General features: G+C 32.3%; 1 protein-coding gene across 1 annotated transcript; it reads left to right on the top strand.

Annotated features, from left to right (window-relative positions):
- Positions 1-925: 925 nt before the first annotated feature.
- LOC127704388 (ATP-dependent DNA helicase Q1-like) lies at positions 926-22,234 on the top strand. Its single transcript, XM_052208426.1, has 11 exons — positions 926-1,029; positions 6,624-6,797; positions 9,261-9,440; positions 11,798-12,103; positions 13,493-13,659; positions 14,289-14,370; positions 15,686-15,834; positions 17,190-17,446; positions 18,274-18,368; positions 18,810-19,076; positions 20,547-22,234. Exons 1-11 carry the CDS (start codon positions 1,023-1,025, stop codon positions 21,095-21,097), a joined length of 2,235 nt encoding a protein of 744 aa, XP_052064386.1. The 5' UTR covers positions 926-1,022; the 3' UTR covers positions 21,098-22,234.
- Positions 22,235-22,438: the final 204 nt, after the last annotated feature.

Genomic DNA, 22,438 nt, shown 5'->3' with positions numbered 1-22,438 from the left:
CTTTATATGTATGTTTTGTTTGTTTTGCTTTTGTGTCGTCGGTTTTAAAAGCCCTTCAGAGCTTACGTTTGAAATTATTGCATACATCGACTTTAAATAAAGCTTTTTGTCTTATGTCTTATTATGTCTTATGTGGGGGTTTGGGGGGGGGGGGGGGGGGGGGGGGGGGGGAACCCTTCCTCATCCTCATTCGGTATCATTGTATGTACTTAAATTCCTCCGATATGCAAAGCTCCGATCGAGAGCTGCGAGGGTACAGTGGAATCGTTGTACACTCCCTATAAGGATTAATGGAGATGTGTCACTAACTTATATACAACCCACCACCACAGACAATTCCCAACCTAACACCAAGGTTATTATGGCGGAGGAAGCCGAAGTCTCGGAGAGAAACACCGGGATCCTCGGTGGAAACAGACAAACCGAAGAGATATCTACAGATTGATCTCCAAGTCAAAGACGGGGGCACTTTAACCTACCGAGGCCCCAAAGTACCAATTCTAGTTTAAACTCCGGTCTTGGTACCAGAGATGTGTGAAGGAGGGTGAACCAGGCCGGGACCTTCAGTACTCTAGCCAACTGTCTTAACCACTGAGCCACGCACCCACACAGTGTACATAGAATAAGATTAATGCAGATCACAAGTTCTACATACAAATGTATGGTCCCTCTACAAAGAGGGTTAAAGATACAGAGGTAAGGTAAAGGGGGCGTGAAAAATATTAAAAATGAAAAAAAAATAGTTTTATAATATATTTTCAAAATCTATGTATCATAAGATAATGTAGAAAATTGTGTTTGATTAGTGCTGTGGAATTGCATGCTAGTGTGTATTGGGTATATTACGGTAAAATGTCAGTCTGCCGGAATAGGCTCATTACCATCCCAGTATCTATCTAAAATTGTTTTTCTGATTTTCGGAACACTGATATCGGTATCTCTCTAGCGTTATCTTTAATGAAAAGGAAGCCAGAAGACGATAAATTGTAAATTTGAGATAAACGGCGCTAAAAACGAAATACATGGATGGTAATCATAACTCATTGTCATTATATGTAGTTGAACTGTAGATTGGTGACCGAAGTTTCTTTTTATGTGAGACCAGTGTTTCCATGGCTGTGGAACCGTAGCTCTCTGTTCAGATTTATTTTTGATGCAAAATTGTTATAAAGATAAATTTAAGGCAAAGTTCATTCATCTAAGACTTGTAAAAGAAAGGCGAAAGATACTAAAGCTTCATTGAGTTTACTAATACCAAGCTATCTACATGCAGTATTTACATCAAAGTCCAAAGCTAGTTATAACAACAATCATATAGAGTTCTTGAAATCTTTTTTTTCCTGGTGGTCATTTTGACCACAAAGACCAAAATTCTGGTGGTCCTAGAGAGTGGGTCTCATTGGGGTCTAAGCGTGACCCGGGATTGCCGATTTTTTGTAAGCGTGACACGTTAAAGTCAAATTATTGTGCCGTGAAAACGGGAAATGAAGTCTAGCGGGACACGGGAAATTACAAAAAAATGAGAATTGCTTACGTACATAGTGTAAGCGGGATACAGGAATCTGACAAAACAGTAAGCGGGATCCGGGATCAGAACCCCCCAATGAGACCCCCTAGAGAAAATTTGGTGGTCCTGCAATATCACTTAATTTTAACCCTATTACTTACTAGGTTTCATCAATAATGGCTCAAAACATTTACTCCATCCTATTTTATGGACATGTTATGTTTTAGCAGGTTTGGTAGTTAATTATACATTTTGGTCTCTGTATAATATAATAATTGGCCATGGCATTATTTCTATGCTTTGATTAAATTTTAAGCTTTAAATGTTTTATGTCTCATTCATTACATTTGAAATTATATATGTGATTACTTTGAAAGACGTTTATAGAATGTCAATGATTTAAATGAAAAAAGAAGTTTATTAATTCCTCATGCAACTCTTCTATTATTGTTATCTTTTTCTTCATCTTACTTGTAACTTCATTGACATTAATTGTTTTTATTTTTAGAATTTAGTACTCTTTTTAAATTAGTACCTGCACATGACCTGGTTTAGCTCCATCTTAATCCTTAAATTTCATGCCCTTCATGTGTTTAGACGATAGAAACAAATATTTACCGCAATACTGTAAATCTAATGTAAATGTTATAAAATTTAAACAAGAATATACTCAAATCAAAATTGTGTTGAACTTTAGAAACTCTGTAGATTTATTAAATGTGTTTCTGTGAAAGTCTATCCTCCTGGTTAAAACAACTATTGTATATTTATTTATCTTTTGTCCAAATATATATTTATAATATTAATTAACAATAATTTGTATTTCACACATGCTATATTCAATATTTGTTATTATTGTAATATTTCTTCTCTGTAACTATGTATTTGGTTTATGAGAATAAAGATCATTCACAATAAAGAAATAAGCAGCAAGTTTTTCTTTGATAATCTGAGAAATTGGAGTAAGTATCAATCAAAATTTAAGGCAGGATCCACAGGAGACCGGTGTACAAAACCAAATAAAATAATACTTGTGGTTCAAGTTACATCTAGAAAAAAATAGGGTTGGTAGGTAGGGATTTTTTTTTATTCCTTGAGTCTATGGGAGCAACATTCTGGCTTAAAAAAAGTGCTTATGAAAAATGACAAAATAATCGTTAGGGTAGGCTATTATTAAGACTAAAAGTAGGGTAGGTAGGCAAACTGGAACCACTCATTAGCTATTATGTCACATATATTTTTATTTGGCCTTAGAGAAACTAAAGGAATATTGAGTTTTAATTCTATGGTAAATAAGTATGTAAAAACACTGTTTATATTTTGGATATTACTTTTAACTCAAATATAGGTAAACCTGTAAACTGTCAAGTAATTTTATTAAAATCATTTCAAAAATAAGTCCAAAAGTTTGCCAGTGAACTGAAATTCCGAAAAAATATGGTTATTACACATCAGAAACTCTCGACCTTCCAAGTGTCATGTTTAACAAAATGACGACATAGTCATCTGAATTTTGTATCATGAATTTAAAAATAACATCCGTAGAACTGATTGCTTCAAATGCTATAGGATCAGATCCCTTGAAACCATTTATAAGTCTGAATCCTCGACATTAATTCCCGTTTTCACATCGGCGGTCAATTTTATAATTGAACTGGTTTCTAACCAAAAATATTACTGTAACTTTGAGCTATACTACAAAGGTTTGTCTGCAGAGCAAACAAGTTCAAAATCATTCTGAATACCAAAAAGTCTCAAAAAAAAACATTGAACAACAACGAACTTTTAGTCGGTCATTGGGACTGACACTACATACAAAACAGTTGGTCCTAGTCGATTTTTGGCGGTCAGGACCGACGGGACCAACAGTTTTCGAGAACTCTGATCATGATTTTCAAACACAGAACAATAATGCTATCGTCATGTCATATGTTTTCGTATCATCCATATTTGCATCGGTTTCGATTGAGCACGCGTACATTGTGACGTGTTTCCTGGTTTCTATTTTCTGAACAACAACAACACTACAACGTGACAAATGTCAAACATATTCAAAGTTTCTTTTAAAGACGTAAGAACAAATTTAATCAAACTTACCTGTTCAGCCATTTTTATCTAATGTCAAAAATATGCATCACTAGAAAAGTTGTTGAGAAAAAAATCTGAAGGGTTACATGAAGTATAGCTATGCTATGAACGTATGGGGTGCAAACGTGTAGGGTGGGATCTTGTATTAGGAGCGAACAGACCCGATACCAATATACAGCAGGTTTTTTTGTCGAGCCTGGGACTTTTGTCGCAGAAAGCTCGACATAGGGATAGCGATCCGGCGGCGGCTATGGCGGCGGCGGCGGCGGCGGCGTTAGCTAACTTCTTAAAACCTTTATATTTTAGAAGATGGAAGACCTGGATGCTTCATACTTTGTATATGGATGCCTCATGTTACGAAGTTTCCGTCAGTCACATGTCCAATGTCCTTGACCTCATTTTCATGGTTCAGTGACTACTTGAAAAAAAAGTTCAGATTTTTTGTAATGTTAACTTCTCTCTTATTATAAGTAATAGGATAACTATATTTGGTATGTGCGTACCTTGCAAGGTCCTCATGCCCGTCAGACAGTTTTCACTTGACCTCGACCTCATTTCATGGATCAGTGAACAAGGTTAAGTTTTCGTGGTCAAGTCCATATCTCAGATACTATAAGCAATAGGTCTAGTATATTCGGTGTATGGAAGGACTGTAAGGTGTACATGTCCAACTGGCAGGTGTCATCTGACCTTGACCTCATTTTCATGGTTCAGTGGTTATAGTTAAGTTTTTGTGTTTTGGTCTGTTTTTCTTATACTGTATGCAATAGGTCTACTATATTAGGTGTATGGAATGATTGTAAGGTGTACATGTCTAGCTGGCAGGTGTCATCTGACCTTGATCTCATTTTCATGGTTCAGTGGTCAAAGTTAAGTTTTTGAGTTTTGGTCTTTTTTTCTAATACTGCATGCAATAGGTCAGCTATATTTGGTGTATGGAATGATTGTAAGGTGTACATGTCTAGCTGGCAGGTGTCATCTTACCTTGACCTCATTTTCATGGTTCAGTGGTCAAAGTTAAGTTTTTTAGTTTTGGTCTTTTTTTCTATCACTATATGCAATAGTTCAACTATATTTGGTGTATGGAAATATTTTATGATCTATATGTCAGTCACGCAGGTTTAATTTGACCTTGACCTCATTTTCAAGGTTCATTGCTCAGTGTTAAGTTTTTGTGTTTTCGTCTGTTTTTCTTAAACTATAAGCAATAGGTCAACTATATTTGTTGTATGGAAGAATTGTTAGCTGTACATGCCTGCCTAGCATGGTTCATCTGACCTTGACCTCATTTTCATGGTTCATTGGTCAATGTTTAGTTTACTTGGTTAATGTGAAGTTTATGTGACAGTTGTAATAAAGCTTTATATTTAGGACTATCAACATAATATCAATGATTAGTAAAGAAGGCGAGACATTTCAGCGTGTGCACTCTTGTTTTTAATATAATGCTTGTTTGAGCCATACAAATTATCTCCATTTGATGCTTTTTTTTTGCAATGATTTATATAGTAAGATACTTACTATATAAATCCTTGGTTTTTGCATTAATATTTGGAAGTTCAGTTTAAAACTTTACATAGGCATAATACAACTTATCTTTATCTATAGACATATGTACACTTGTATGGAACTTGTTAGCCTGGGATCCTGGCTCACTGCTTGCCAGTAGAGCCAGGCAGAATACAATGTATGACATGTATTCTGTTATTGGATGTTAGAAAGATGCATCGTGGGATAGCATAATTTCTTGACACACAATGGGAAAAATTAATATTGCCACAAATTTATTGAAATTATTTTTAAATTTATGAAAATGCCAATTCCTGAAAAAATATGGCATTTATATTCCAAATAGTATTGATTAACATCTTGAAACAGCAGTTAATTAACAATCTGATGGATATGTTCATTAATTATAGAACCATACATGTGCAGTAATTCAGTCCTGTTCAACGCTGAAAAGTGGTCACATGGATTGTATTACGTCTGGCCGTACTGACACGAAGAGGAGGTTAGGCCAGGATGCCAGGCTAGGAACTTGTCTGCCATTACTTGGTCACACAAATCCCCTGCAAAATTTGCATCACAATTAAAAAAACATTTGACTTAATTCTTAAAAGGCAATTGTTATATGATGTCAGAAGGTTAATCAGAGCTACTAGATCTAGGGTCATTCAGAAACAATTCTGCTAAATACTGAAAAAAGTGTTAATACATCTAGAATCCTCCACTACTTGTCATAACAGACATATCATAGTGTGTAATTGAATTTTAAATTAATCATGTTAATAACAGAGCATTCTTTATTGAAGCTTCTGTGATCTTGTATGAGAATGCAAAAAGAATTTATTAAAAAAATCATTACAATCTGGTCTTTGCAGACGTACTGTTCTTAAATCGCACCATGATACATGTAGCTGTATATATAAATATACAAATGTACAAATAAAATTAATAACAAATGTATATATAGATATTAAAACAATTTGTGGGACCATAAAAAATAGATTGAAGATGAGCACCTGATATGTTGCATGACATTGAGGCTGAATAGTTAAACAAAATAAACTTCAGGAGCTCATCATGTAGCACCTTCCTCATATAACATGAGAGAGGTGTTCCCTAAACTGCAGAACTATAGCTCTGTCTAGTGCTGCTATCTGATTTGTGCAGAACATATTTTGTTTGCCAAAAAAATATATGAATCAGGATACCTGTAAAACAAAGATGTAAATGTACCTTTACTGATATAAAGTATATCTATCTGTCTCTGTTTTATGACCCCAATAAATATCCACAAAATTGCAACATTTCCCCAACCCACAAAAAATTGGTCCCCACGAAAATAAATGAATCCATAGAACACTGTACCAGTCTTTCTTTCAAAATCAGATTTCTTTGTAACCATTACTAAAAAAGTAAATGGTACACATTCCATTGTTTTTGTTTTATTGCCATAATACATTTGGTAATCAGATGTATAACACTTTATTATTGTATAAAAATTTAATGAATTATGATAATTTAGTTTACAGGAAAGAATTAGCAGACACAAAGAAAGAACTTGATACTATCAGTATAGAGATTGACAGTCTTTTACAACGTCAGGCTTCTTTACAACAACGTAAAACAGAGTTAGACTCCATTCTGAGGCAAAGTAGTTCGAAGTCAGATGATAATGATAAGAAATGGGATAAACAAGGTAAATTATTGTAACATGTTTTGGAAATGAACAAGTCAGGAAGCCTGTAATTCAGTGGTTGTGGTTTGTTGCTGTATATTACATTTGTTTTTCATTCATTGTTCATGTAGTTTTGTACATAAATCAGGCTGTTAGTTTTCTAGTTTGGATTGTTTTACATTTATCATTTCTGGGCCTTTTATAGCTGACTATGCGGTATGGGTTTTGCTCATTGTTGGAGGTTGTACAGTGACCTATATTTGTTAACTTCTATGTCATTTGATCTCTGGTTGAGAGTTGTCTCATTGGCAATCATACCACATCTTCTTATTTTTATATTAAAGATTAGAGATCTACATGTATTGAGCGATTTAAGTATACTATTCCATAAAAAAATATATTGGACCCAGGAAAGTCACTTCAAAATCCCAACTACAGGTGGGGTTAAAAATACTTTTTTGTACAATTGAAATGTAGGTGAATTCTAAAATTGCCTTTATAGACATTTATGAAAGCAGGAAAGTACATTCCCTGGATACAATTAAAAACCAATTGTTCAAAGAACAATTGAAGGTCTTTCCACATCAATTTTCTAAATAATTGATAGGAAGCTACTTCTGGTTTACTCAAAGTTATTAATAGCGTCAAAGTATAGATTTCTTCATTCTGATTCAATTAATAAATGGTTTCTATATACTTTTGCCTGAAATAAGGGAGATAATTGCCAACTTCCGGTTTAGAAAATGTCACTTCCGGTCTCATATGATAGCTTTATTCACACTGATTCCAGAAATATATAGTTTGTATATACTTATGCCTGTAATAAGGAAGATAATATTCTACTTCCAGTATATAAAATGTCACTTCCGGTCTCAAATGATAGGTTAACCTATGATCATTCAAAAATATATGGTTTCTAGGAATTTTCCATGAAATAAGTGCAAAAAATACTACTTCCAGTTCACTCAAGGTCACTTCCGGTTTACTTTTTTCAAGGTTATATGTCAACCAACAGTTTGCAAAAGACTATGGCTTTATCATGTACCAAGTTGGAGTAATAATTGATTAACCTTAAATTGAATCATTTCAGGGACAATAACTCCTATAAGATATCATTGGATTGTTTCACACCAAATGTATCATATCTTAATCACAATTAAGCAAACATTTTGCACTAGTTCTTTAATTTGTAATTTTAAAAGTGACAGAGGAGATCAAATAACAAGGAAAAGTCAAAATTTAGAATATGACCTTGACCTTTGACCTTGGCCTCAATTTCATTTAAATGAACCAAGGAACTCAAATCAATATACCTTAGGTCTCTATCACTTACCATTCATGCTATACATTTATATATCCCTTATGTAAAATACAGAAGGGGAAATAACTCTCATATGGAGTTAATGTATCGCTTCGGTCAAAATTGGACAAAACATCCTGAGGATATAACAAGCAATTTGGTAAAATAAATTTGTCGCTTTCTTTTACGGTTACGGAGGAGATGCACGCACAAGGAAAACAGTGTTCGGGGAGATAACTCCTACAAAGAAAAGTATTCGGTTAAGCAGGGTCAATTTCAAAGGCGCATAAACTGTTCGATATCATATACGAAACATCTAAGCGACATCTTGCGAAACAAAAATTTATCGCAAGAACAAAATTTGGCGGAAGAAAAAAAAAAAAAAATAATCAGAAGAAAACCAATAGGTCTTTCCACAGGAAAGTGGAAAGACCTAATTAATGCATGTTTTAATGGAACAGCCGTTGATGTCATGTACTGTATATGTACTTTTTTTGCAGTGTATTTATTTTCACGAATTTCTAGTAGGGATATTTTCGCGAAAAAAAATACCCACGAATACAAATGCAGCTTAAATTTATATTTTGTTTATTAAATAAAGACGTAATGAATGCAAATTTTAATATTTTATGAACATATTTATAAATACAAAACTTTTCTTACAAGTCAACAAGTATGTATATTGATTGATAGTCAGATTTCAAATGTCAAAGTTCCCTTATGCGTACTTATATATAAATGAAATAATACTGAAGGTATAAACTAACTTTTACTCACTATTAACATTAGTGTCTTAAGTCTATTTACCTTGTTAAGTTGAAACTCGTAATCACTTAATGCAGAAAGTCTGTTATAATTATTTGATATTTTCGTCAATACCGCGAAATTAAATACATGCTAATTCATCTGCAATACCGATTTCACAAAAATAAGTACATGGGAAAAAAAGTACATTTACAGTATTTTCAAAACAAATATCATCCCATTCATTATTTCATTTAATGATTTTTCTAAAACTGTTTAAAAAAGAAAATTTTCACTTTGAATTTGTTTCTTCGTGGCAATTTGCAAATTACCAGTACACAAACTAAATTGTATGGATAGTTCTGTGTGTAAAAAGGATAAACATTTCATGGCACAATTCCTGTAAAATTCATAGAATTTATTTCTTAAATCTGTTTTAGATTTTGTATGGAGTAATAATCTGCTGGAAAAGATGGGATCAGTCTTTAACATACAAACTTTACGTCCTATGCAGTTACAGACCATGAATGTGACAATGTCTTGTAAAGACTGTATGTTGATAATGCCGACAGGAGGAGGGAAAAGTTTATGTTTCCAGTTACCAGCCCTCTTGTCCAAGGGTAAGTATGTTTGAAAATCCCAAGCAAGTGTGTAAGTTTAGAGTGATACAAAATTAAAAAAGTTTGAAAGTATGCATGACTTTGTGGCATTTCTTATATTAGCCCTTGTATGAAACCAAATAACCAAAGTTAAGTCACAAGAAAAAAAAAATAACAAGTCAACAGTATAATGTTGACAAAACAGAAGATAATTATGCAAAATATTATATGTTTATTAGAAGATGTGAAATGGTCTCCTTCTAAACTATTTTTGTTTGCTATTTTAATAAAAAACATACCACACCCAATGAAACAGTATTCAGTTTTGTAGTTGAGAATTCAGTGTATATCTAATGTTATTAACCTTATGTTAAGAATTGTGTAGAAACAGTTTCATTTTCTAATTACAAGGATGTAATGCAGCAGTTATAACAATTTTTACAATAACACAATCTCACCTAGCAATCATTTTTATACGCCCGTTTACGGGACGTATTATGGTATACCGTTGTCCGTCTGTCTGTCCGTCCGTCTGTCCGTCGTCAACATGTCGGACATTAACTCAAAAATGCTTTAACCAATTTGCATAAAATTTTGGTGAATTGTTTATATCTATTGACGTGAGCTCCCTTTCGTTTTTTATGAAATTTAGATTTTACATTTTTGAGTTATGGGGTTTTATTCATTAAAAAAAGGGGGATTTTCCAGTTTTCGGACAATAACTCAAGAATGCTTTCACCAACTTGCAAGAAATTGTGGTTAATTGTTTATATCTATTGACATGAGCTCCCTTTTGATTTTTATAAATTTTAGATTTTACGCTTCTGAGTGAGAGGGTTACGCCCGTTTACGGGACGTATTATGGTATACCGTTGTCCGTCTGTCCGTCCGTCCGTCTGTCCGTCGTCAACATGTCGGACATTAACTCAAAAATGCTTTAACCAATTTGCATAAAACTTTGGTGAATTGTTTATATCTATTGACGTGAGCTCCCTTTCGTTTTTTATAAAATTTAGATTTTACATTTTCGAGTTATGGGGTTTTATTCATTAAAAAAAGGGGGGATTTTCCAGTTTTCGGACAATAACTCAAGAATGCTTTCACCAACTTGCAAGAAATTTTGGTTAATTGTTTATATCTATTGACATGAGCTCCCTTTTGATTTTTATAAATTTTAGATTTTACGCTTCTGAGTGAGAGGGTTTTATTCATAAAAAAGGGGGGATTTTCCAGTTTTCTGACAAAAACTCAAAAATGCTTTCAGCAATTCTTATGAAGCTTTGGTGAATTGTTTGTATGTATTGATGTAAGCTCCCTTTAGAATTTTATAAATTTTACATTTTTACATTTCTGAGTTATGGGGTTTTATTCATTAAAAAAAGGGGTGATTTTCCAGTTTTCGGACAATAACTCAAAAATGCTGTCACCAATTCTCATGAAACTTTGGTGAATTGTTTATATCTATTGATGTAAGCTCCCTTTTTATTTTCATAAATTTCTAATATGACATTGAGAATTAATTGAACTTTATTCGTTTATAGTCTGACAACAGATTTACTAAGTATTGCACAACAGCAAGAAATCTTTAATTGAACATAAATTCAATTCATATAACAAATTTCAAGTTCTTTGACTACATTTATTCAGAAACCTATAATATGTCAAATATTTGATTACAATCCAAATTCAGACCTGAATCAAGCTTGAATATTGTGTCCATTTTTGCCCCAACTGTTCAGGGTTGGACCTCTGCGGGCATATCTAGCCGGCTCAGCGAAGCATTTTTTAATTTTCCCTGGCAGTCTCTTTTTAGCATACTGACCTTGAGTGTGGGAGGATTGTGTGTTTTATACCGGGTAAGGTCAAGTAGAAGACTATAAAATAGTACTGTTTTCACTTCCTCTCCATCTATCACACACCATTCAAGAATAAAAGCAAGCATTGGATGATTTTGAGTCAGAATAATATGAATATGTAGGATCAGTTGTCTACTTGAGGACAATCATCATGCATGCCATAAAATTCTGATTCACTGTGTAGGTCCAAACAAAACCGGGTATATCCTCAATATGATTGAGTTGATCCACCAATTATTTATTTCACCCTGAAAAATATTAATAAATATTTATCAGACGGTATTTAGCAGTCAATCAATCAGTTGATCCAAGCACAGACAAATCTGCTACAAAGGTGAACTCGAATCAGGGAAAAACTGTCAGGTCACTCTCTTCTTGTATTAACACAGACTCATTTTTGAACCTCAACTTAGAGATCACCTCTTTTATAAGGGTAGTTTCATTTAGTCCAAAGGGTGGCCTTTATATACAGGTTTTACTGTCTTTTACGTTTGGTTAATTGTATTTATTGATGTATTACAGGTATTACCTTAGTTGTCTCCCCTTTAGTCTCTTTAATGGAAGATCAGATCATGGCATTGGAAAAATATGGAATTGATGCTACAAAACTGGATGCCTCAGCCAGCAAAGAAAAAGTAAAAGCTGTTCAGGAGGCTATGTTGGAGAAAAATGCTAGTCTCAAACTGTTATACGTTACACCAGAAAAACTGGCAAAAAGTAAAAGGTTTATGGCAAAACTGGAGAAAATGTACCAGACAGGGAGGTTTTCTAGACTAGTGATTGATGAAGTTCATTGTTGTTCACAGTGGGGGCATGATTTCCGTCCTGGTAAATATATCAGATATATGTATAAGTTTTATGGTATACAAATGTCCGGCGTCCGTCCGTCTGTCTGTCCGTCTGTCCGTCTGTCTGTCCGGCGTAAACATGTCGCACCGTAACTTGAGAATGACTTATCCAAATTTCATGAAACTTTACATAGTTGTGTCTTATGATGGTCAAACGATCTGTATACTTTTTGGTGAAAATTAGATTAAAACTTTTTGAGTTACGGGACTTAGTAACTAAAACAGGTGTGTGTTTTTTTTCACATGTCGCGCCGTATCTCAGAAACAATTTATGATTATTGCTTTAAACTTTACATACTTCTTAGTTATATTAATCTTAAGATCTGTATAATTTTTGGTGATGATTCAAAATTTTATTTTAGAGATATTGAGTATTTTGTTAAAAAAGGGGGAGGGGTTTTTCACATGTCGCGCCGTATCTCAAAAACAGTTTATGATTATTGCTTAAAACTTTACACACTTCTTAGTTATATTAACCTTAAGATCTGTATATTTTTTGGTGATGATTCAAAATTTTATTTTTGAGTTATTGAGTATTTTGTAAAAAAAGGGGAGGGGTTTTTCACATGTCGCGCCGTATCTCAAAAACGATTTATGATTATTGCTTAAAATTTTACACACTTTTTAGTTATATTAATCTAAAGATCTGTATACTTTTTGGTTTTGATTCAAAATTTTATTTTTGAGATATTGATTTTTTTTTTTTTTTAAAAGGGGGAGGGGGGGGGTTTCACATGTCGCGCTGTATCTCAAAAACGATTTATGATTATTGCTTAAAATTTTACACACTTCTTAGTTATATTAATCTAAAGATCTGGATACTTTTTGGTTTTGATTCAAAATTTTGTTTTAGAGATATTGAGTTTTTTGTAAAAAAAAAAAGGGGGTTTTGGCATGTCACGCCGTATGTCAGAAACTATTTATGCTTATTGCATAAAAATTCACACACAAGATGACGGGCGTATCATGCGCTCATGGCGCAGCTGTTTATTATTTATATGAATAAAAGGAGATAGAGGGTAAACTAAAAAAAAAAAATCTTTGGGTCAACATATGATCTTCATACAGAGACTAACAAATATCTTTTATAATTACAAAATTCAAAGTGAACAAAATACATGAAGGAAAAAAGTCATGGACAGGAACATTACTTTATTATAATTCAACTAGTTGTATGAGTACTCAGTCCTTTCCTTTTATGTTGATCTTTAAGTATAGAGAAAAAAGAAATAAGAAAATTAATTCAGAATAAGTGCCTAACTTAATTTTTATTTTTGATAAAAAAGAACACAGTGTTAAGATAATTCTAAAAATTTCTGTATCAAAGGATGGTTGCAGATAATGAAAGGTTGCTTGAAATATATTTCAGATTACAAGTTTTTAGGTATTATGAAGCGACAGTTTCCAGAAGTTCCTATTCTTGGTTTAACAGCAACAGCTACTACTAAAGTGTTGGAGGACGTCAAGAAAATATTAAATATACCAAACTGTCATCTGTTCAAAGCTTCATTTAACAGACCAAATCTATTTTATGAGGTACAAAGTAAAAAATCACTGAAAAGAAACAGTACACTTTATAACAGGTTATTTACCAGGTGTGGTGACACACAGTTTTCATATTGTCATTTATGTTTATTTGCCATTTGCCAAAAACAATGCTTGAGCAAACTGAAAATAGTCAAATTTAATATTTTACTGATAAAGCCATTATGGAGAAAACAATTATTCTGATGCTTGATAAATTATTTTGTAGTATTTATCGTCTTGTTTACACTGAAATTATTGAAAGTGAGACTCATGAATGTTAATCCTAATTTGCATCAATGTTTAAAGCTGGTTTAAAGTTTCAATTTGGCATATGTGTATTGTTCCTGACCTCATTTCCATGGTTCAGTGACTGAATAAAAACTGCATAGGTTTAGTGATAAGGTGGTCTATATCTTAAATCAAAATTGTTTTGGTATAAAATCACATTTCACCCATCTCTTGGCTTTCAAACTCTATTTTGACATTGTCATTTGAGCATAATGTTATGTTAAAATTGTTAAACAAAATGTTTCATGACTGTGTTGTGAAAGTTCAATTTTCTGTGTTTTTGGGTATACAATTTTGTCACACAATTCAAAATAATATTATACATATATTTTATTTTACATATATTTTAGGTAAAAGTTAAACCATCAGCATTTAAAGAAACAATATCAGAGATGGTAGAATTAATTGATAAAAGATTCAGAAACCAATCAGGTAAGTGATGAAACTTATTGAGTAACTAATCAAGGAATTATAGCTATATTCACAAGCAGGGTTTGCACTAAGGATTTTTATGCCCCACCTACAATAGTAGAGGGGCATTTTGTTTATCAGTCTGTGCGTCCTTTCGTTCGTCCATCCGTTCGTCCGTATGTCCCGCTTCAGGTTTAAGTTTTTGGTCAAGGTTGTTTTTGATGAAGTTGAAGTCCAATCAACTTGAAACTTAGTACACATGTTCCCTATGATATGATCTTTCTAATTTTAATGCCAAAATAGAGTTTTGGTCCCAATTTCACGGTCCACTGAACATAGAAAATGATAGTGCGAATGGGGCATCCATGTACTATGGACACATTCTTGTTTAAGATTAGTCCAGGGACTAATCATTGTTGCCCATGGTGAGTCCAACAGTGAGAAGATCAAAATTTGTTGCTATATAAATTATTTCAGTCTCCATGACAAAATAGAGCAAGAAAATAACATCAAATTTAGAATATTTTTAAACTATTGTTATAAAATGATGTTATTTGTGCTTAGTTGATGCAACATTTTACAATCTTGATGCATCTTTAGACTCACCAGTTTTGAAAATGATCAGTCCTGATAGATTTTGAAGAGTCCAAGTGACACAACCTATGAATTCACAACTCTGTGTAGGGCATGAGTTAATTATCAATGTTGTTCAGTCACAAGTTGAATATTTTTCGATATTTGAATTTTTGGATAAATTATTCTTTTTATTACATTAACCATGGACTTTTGATGGAAACAAAATAGAAAATGCAAGGAACTATATCTTTTCCTACACATTCTCAATTTATTTTGAGGCAATATCATCATCAATGTCTTGACAGCCCTCATTGTTTTATGAAGTCAGAGGAGTAAAATTATCTGATTTATTTTACTGGGAAATCACATTATTTCATTGCAACTAGAGTAATAAAAACATTATTTAGTATAAGCTGAAAAAAGTAGTTACTTTATAAAATCTTTATGATATATACCGAGAGAAATATCAAAGTTCAATATCAATATTAAACATATTACAATGACAAATTTCTTATCTTGCAATACATGGATGGTTTATAGAGTTAAATATTGAAGATGTTGATTACTCAAAATTTCTCAAATTTAAAGTTGTAAGAGACTAGTGGCTTTGACATGTATATTTGTTTTCCGAAATGTTTATTCATTTTACCTAAATGCATATTTGTCAGAGAGAGCTTTGATATATAATAAAAGATCCCTGATCTTTAGCTTTATGAGAAAATAACAAAATTGAAAGACAGAATTTGTTTTTCGTTTCTAGGTATTGTGTACTGTTTTACACAAAAAGAATCTGAAGAGGTTACAAAGGAGTTGAGACAACATGGAATAAAGGCAGGGTGTTACCATGCCAACATACCAACTAAACAAAAAAGTCAGATACACGAGATGTGGCTAGCAGATAAAATTTTGGTGAGTTTTAGTTTTAGTGTTATTTGCTTATTCATAACTCAGTTCTAACTTTGGGAGCATACATGTAGTCTTCTTCTGTCCATGTATTAGTCACAACTTATCATCTTCAACAACTGTAGATTTGTGATGGGCAACTATTTATTTTTTTTTATCAGAAAAAGGGAACATTGACATTTTCCATTCATAGTTTTTTTTTGCTTTTTATCAGTGGGCTATCAAGAAAAAAACTGCCTATATTTTGGTATCAATTTATTCTATGCCATTAGTTTATCTCTTTTATAATCACAACATGTTTCTGTAAAAAAACACAGAACATTTTATTTTTACTTTCTGGCCCCTTTTAACTCTAAAAGTGCAATTTCAAGGGTCAAATAATGGCTCTCATCATACCTTCTCCTTTGGCACAATTGATCATCAAAACCAATTGAATTTTGTATTTAATATACTAGTAGTAGTAAGGTGTAGTGAATTTAGATTTCTAATTGAATCTCACTTTGTGCTAAGATAACCATGCCTGCTCTATCTGTACAGATGTTGATCTATAGATAAAGAACTTGATGCAGCAGTACTGTAAATTCAGAAATTATTGCATGCATTTATTATTGCAATTTTTTAAGAATGGACACCAATGCGAGATTAATTATTGCTATTTCAGAAAAATCTGCATACATATACATGCATCTTATATCATAATGTGAGTTCTTATTATTGCGATACTGACCCAGTCGCATTATTCGCATTAATAAAAACCTCGCAATAATTTCTGAATTTACAGTAGTTTCAAATACATTATATATACAATTTTCATTATCAACCAAAAAACAATACAAGAAAGGGATTCTTTTTTAAAACAATTTTCCCCCACTGAAACCAATGTTTTAATGATTTCCATTAAAAAGTGCTTATATATGTGCCTGTCCCAAGTCAGGAGCCTGTAATTCAGTGGTTGTCATTTGTTGCTGTATATCATATTTGTTTTTATTTGTTCATTATTTTGTACATAAATCAGGCCGTAAGTTTTCTCGTTTGATTTGTTTCACATTTGTCATTTCGAGGCCTTTTATAGCTGACTGCAGTATGGGTTTTGCTCATTGTTGAAGGCCGTATGGTGAATTATAGTGGTTAATTTCTATGTCATTTGGTCTCTTGTGGAGAGTTGTCTCATTGGCAATATACCACATCTTACTATTTTTATATTTATATTGCATGTAAACATATAAAATCGGAAGAATCTTTTTTGTCCTTTAAAGTAACTAGCATTTAGGTTAATCCTTGAAATTACTATATGCAAAACATGAGAAGCAAAACATTGTCAGATATAATATAAGAGGCTTGTATATAGTCTTGTATTAAAGGTTATTGTGGCTACTGTTGCCTTTGGCATGGGAATAGACAAACCTAATGTCAGATTTGTAATTCATCACTCTATCAGTAAATCAATGGAGAATTTATACCAAGAAAGTGGACGAGCAGGGCGAGACGACCAGAGATCAGATTGTATTGTATACTACAGATTTGCTGATGTATTTAAACAGAGTACTATGGTATTTACAGAACAGACTGGTTTAGACAATGTCTATGGTGTTATGTCCTACTGTTTAGACATATCTAAGTAAGTACATAAACATGTTTGTATACAGAACAGACTGGTTTAGACAATGTCTATGGTGTTGTGTCCTACTGTTTAGACATATCTAAGTAAGTACATGAACATGTTTGTATACACTATATATTGGAAATTCTGTGCAGTCTTTTCTATCTGTATTGGTATATGTAACAAACAGGATAAGTTTGAGCTGAAATTATGACATTCTTAAATAACTTAGTTTTAAAAATAGAAGAACTGATTTAGAAAGGCATAGACAATGCAATCAAACAGTTCCTATGTTTTTTGTCATCATTAAAGACTTACAGGATCAGTGCCTTAAGTGGTTGTTATCCCATCATAGTCCACCAATTTTTGTAATATGAAAAAGATGAAATCCTACACAGGCAAAATTTGCTCAAATGAATTTCACATGAAATTCATGTGAAAAATTATTCACCTCAAACGAGCTTTTACATGAAAATCACGTGAAAATTTTCATGTGAATTTCACGTGAATTGAGATTCACATGAATCTCACATGAAATTTTTCACATGAATTTCACGTGAACTTTACAACAACAAAAAATTGGTATTTTTCATAATTTTAATTAAATTTGAAAATTTAGATGTTATTTGATTACTTGATTTTACAAATTCATGTAATTTTCAAATGAGATTCATGTGAAACTCATATAAACTGATTTCATGTGAGTTTTGCGTATAAGCTCGTTTTAGGTGAAATTCATGTGAGATTTCCCTGTGTATTGTTGAAAAATGTGAAGAAAGATTGAATTTGTTTTTAAAGTTTTTTTTTTATCGAAATGACAGTTTCCATATAACATTTTGCTTTAGATGTAGAAGAGCATCAATAGCTAGACATTTTGGAGAGTTGTGGGACAAATCACAGTGTAACAAGATGTGTGATCATTGTAATAAAGACACAGTAGGTAAGTAGGGTAAAGACTTGGTATGTAAAAAAATTATAATATTTAAGAGCAAAATAGTTTAAATGTATTAAGAATATGGTAATTAGAAAGAAGTACTCTCATGTTCTTAAGATTTGAAAGGTATGAAAGGGTGTAATTCTCATTTCCCATTGGTAATTAATTTTTCCAATGATCCGGCAGGTGGTTTAGTAATAGTAACCTTGACCTATTGTCCCCAAATTGAATAGACTTGTTCCCCCTTCCTTATATCTTCAATACGTTTATGTTTCATTCCTAGCAAGTAAGAGAAACTCAAGGAAAATTTGTGCATTTTAAAAGTTTTGATCAGAAAATGAAAACTAACTCTCCTTTAGAGTATATAAATTTTCTAAGTGACTCACTGGATTCAATATAAAATTTTGGTAAAATGCTGATTATCATTGAAACTTGTCTATTTTACAGGGGAAAAGAGAGATGTCACAAAACTAGGAATAAATGCTTTAACAATAATAGACCAAGCATCTGCTACAGATCAAAGAATAACTGCATTGAAACTGTTAGATGCATGGGAGGGTAAAGGTGCAGGCTCATTAAAAGTCAGAGGTCTGGACCCTCCTAAAGTATCCAGAGACAAGCTTGAGAGAATTGTTGGCCACATGTTGTTACAAGGTTTTATAAGAGAGGATTTTCACTTCACTCCGTACAGCACAATAAGTTATCTTGTTGCAGGTAAATACAAACAAGTACAATTGTTTAAAAATGGGGAAGAATATTTTTTTGGTCGAAAATTTGTGAAGAAAAAATACCCCAAGCAATCATAAAAAGTTTTGCTTTCAACTGGAAAAAATGTTTTAAAATTCTTAAACTTTTGTTAATTTCCATCCTGTCAGACATATTTTGACAGCTATAGTAATGATGTCCATTTTGACAGTGACCAGCACTACTTCTGGGATAGTTATCGTTTTTTCTGTTGTTGCATGCCGTACAATGTTTTCCTTAAAAGTCTGAAATGCCTTATATTTTTAGGATTTTGGTAGTCTACTTTTTAGTAAATTAAAAAAGATATTGAATGAAAATTCTCACACTGCATTCAATGCTTTTTTCACTTCTAAAAGATTAAAGACAAAATGCAAGCCTTAACAATGTCATGAGGTCTCATGACAAATAAGAAACTGATTTATTTTAAAGTTTAGACTGGCACTGAAGAAACAAAATGTTCATAAATTCTTTTCAGTTTTAAGCCATAAAATAGAGAAAACTGTGGTGTTGCATAGATAAACAAGAAATTCATGTTACAGGATTCATTATTTCTTTATTTGATTGATTGAATGATTGGTGTTTAACACCACTTTCAGCACTATTGTGCTATTTTGTTGCAGTCATTTTTTTTTAGTGGAGGAAGCCGGAGAACCACCGACCTTCTTTAATTGAATGGATATTTCTTTTAATGCATTTTCCCTCATTTTCCTGTAATGATCAGATCAGCAACCATTGATTGTTTTTCGAGTATTGTTATGATTAAGTATTTCATTTTTATATTCAAATTTGTTGACTGGTTAAAATAATCAAAATATAATCAAAGTATGAGAAAAAAGAAAGCAATCTACACAAATGCAGACAAAAATAAACAACTGAAATTTGCATGGATTTGACATAAGTTGAAACAATTAGCAATGATTTGACATCATATTAAGGGATTTAGGTTACTGTAACTTTTTGTACATTGCACAGCCTGTTACAGGGAATTATATTTCCCTTAAACATTAGATATATCAAACTTTTAATGCAAATATTTTTTAAATTTCATAATGTTTATACTTATCTCATGTTATATAGCATAGCTTTAAAAACTCTCTCACAAACTTGAAATTATAACAGATACTGTTAATTCAGAATGTATTACATGAAAACATTTTTGCTAAGCCTTGGCATGCAATGTTATAGTACATCAGGATTGATTAATGTGATTCATATACATGTGATATATGAATAGTGCCAGATTCCACTCAGTATTATTGAATAAATTAAAAAAACTTGCCAAACAGTGGTATTACAAAAAAAGATTTAAAGCAAGCAAATGGTTCACTTCTTTTAGAAGATTACAAAGTCAGAGATGTTTTAAAGAAGCAATATTTACACAGCTTTTCAGTTTACTGTACAAAGCTAAGAAAGACTTGATCCCTTTTTGAATATTTTTAGGGGCAAAGGCGAACTTGTTAAAAAGTGAATCAGCAAAATTAGCAGTGGAGTTTCTCAGTAAAAGAAGATCACTACCAACTCAGAATTCCAACACACACACTTCACCATCATCACAAAGTGATCATAAACCTCTAGCCAAACAGAGTGATTCAAAACCAAAACTTGTTGTTATCAATTCTGAAAATTCTAAATTCTCAAACTTTACTGGAACTTCCATTAATCAGAGTAGTCAAGATAAAAATGACTTTACAAAAACAAAAGATTCGGGCAAATTAAAACGGAAGAAGCCGGTCATAGATGACTCTGACAGTGATGATCTTGACTTTGGGGAAGAATTTAAAAGAAAACCTGCGATGAAAAAGAAATCATCTCGGGATACAAGGTCTTCAGAATCTGAACCTATTAGTGGCAGTCACAGTAACAATTGTTCAAACTCAGAATCTCTTAATGGGAACCTTTGTGAACATCATGGTGCTGAATCTGGGAATGATTCAGATGTTATTATTGAAAATATTGGAAAATCAAAAGCCATTATGATTGATTCTGAGTGAATAAAATAAAAAACAACCTTAAGGTTATAGTATCAGAGTCTAAGACCCTGTTCACACTAGAATTTTTTGAATCAGTCTTAATTTGAATCGATCTAAATAAAACCAGTTAGCGCTCACATTATCTTTAATCCTAACGATCTCTATCGGGCTTATCTGAACCACTGCGTTCACACTACAAGTAAACATGCAATCAATCTAACTTATTACCCGGGAAATTGTAAACACTGTGTATAAATAGAAATATTAATTTAAATTAACATGTTGATAAACACCCTTGCAAAAAATAATGGATGGAGTAATTGTTTCACTTGAATTACAAGTTTAAATGTTGATACTGCTGTTCATATAGTTTTCATTAATTTTCAGCCCTTTTATGCTGGACATCCATTTTATAATAAATTGCATATGTAATTTTTCCGCCATACATGCACACAAATTATTTTTGATTCAATCGTACTAGTTTAGATCGATATCTGCGTTCACATTTAAAGTTAGAAAAGATCGATTAAAACTGAACTACCTCTTTTGGTGTTTTAATTTAGACCAATTCAAGATCGATTCAAAGCGTTCACATTGGGCTTAAATCGATGTAAAGTGAACTGATCTAGTATAAATCGATCTAAATGTCCAAGTGTGAACGGGGTCTTATGCACAACATAAATGCAGGCATCCATCATGGAAATGTGTAGCACAAAATAATGCTCGATGTGATCAAATGCTGCATTCAGGTTCAAATAGATAGGGATTTTTTTTTGTATGAGAACAGAAATTCCATTCAGCTGTTGTAATACCTTTTCTGGTCATTGAAACAAGTAGTTTTTTATTCAAACATTTCTTTCATTCAATTTGTTATGTTGATAATTTTCAATGTTACTTCATTTGATATTGATTTTTATCAGGATAATTGACAACATAAATGTACAAAAGTTTTTAAAAAAGGGTTATTGACTACCAACCAGATTAATTTATTGAAAAATACCCAACTGCCATATCAAGACTCCAAGTCAGCATTGGAAGTAATACATTTTGGAAAGGAAAGACTCAATGATTACTCATTAAAAATATGATTGTCACCTTTATGAAAATTATATTTGTGAAGCAAAAAAGTAAGATTTGAAAGAAAATTTGTATTCTCTTTGTGAGTTTTTTTTAATTGCAATTCATAACAGTTGAGATAAAGAAACTGTGATTAGAGGGACAAATATAGATTTTATTGGAATACAGCTCAATTGATAGTATGATGTTTCTTAAGTTTGAAGATTGGAATCGTCTTTAATACTCTGTTAGCTATGACTTCCAGAATTCCTTGATGAAACTTGTCATTTATGAAAAAAGGGAAAG

Source organism: Mytilus californianus, unplaced genomic scaffold (assembly GCF_021869535.1).
Source record: "Mytilus californianus isolate M0D057914Y unplaced genomic scaffold, xbMytCali1.0.p SCAF_6, whole genome shotgun sequence".
Classification (NCBI taxonomy): domain Eukaryota; kingdom Metazoa; phylum Mollusca; class Bivalvia; order Mytilida; family Mytilidae; genus Mytilus; species Mytilus californianus.
This window is presented reverse-complemented; position numbering and strand designations above follow the sequence as displayed.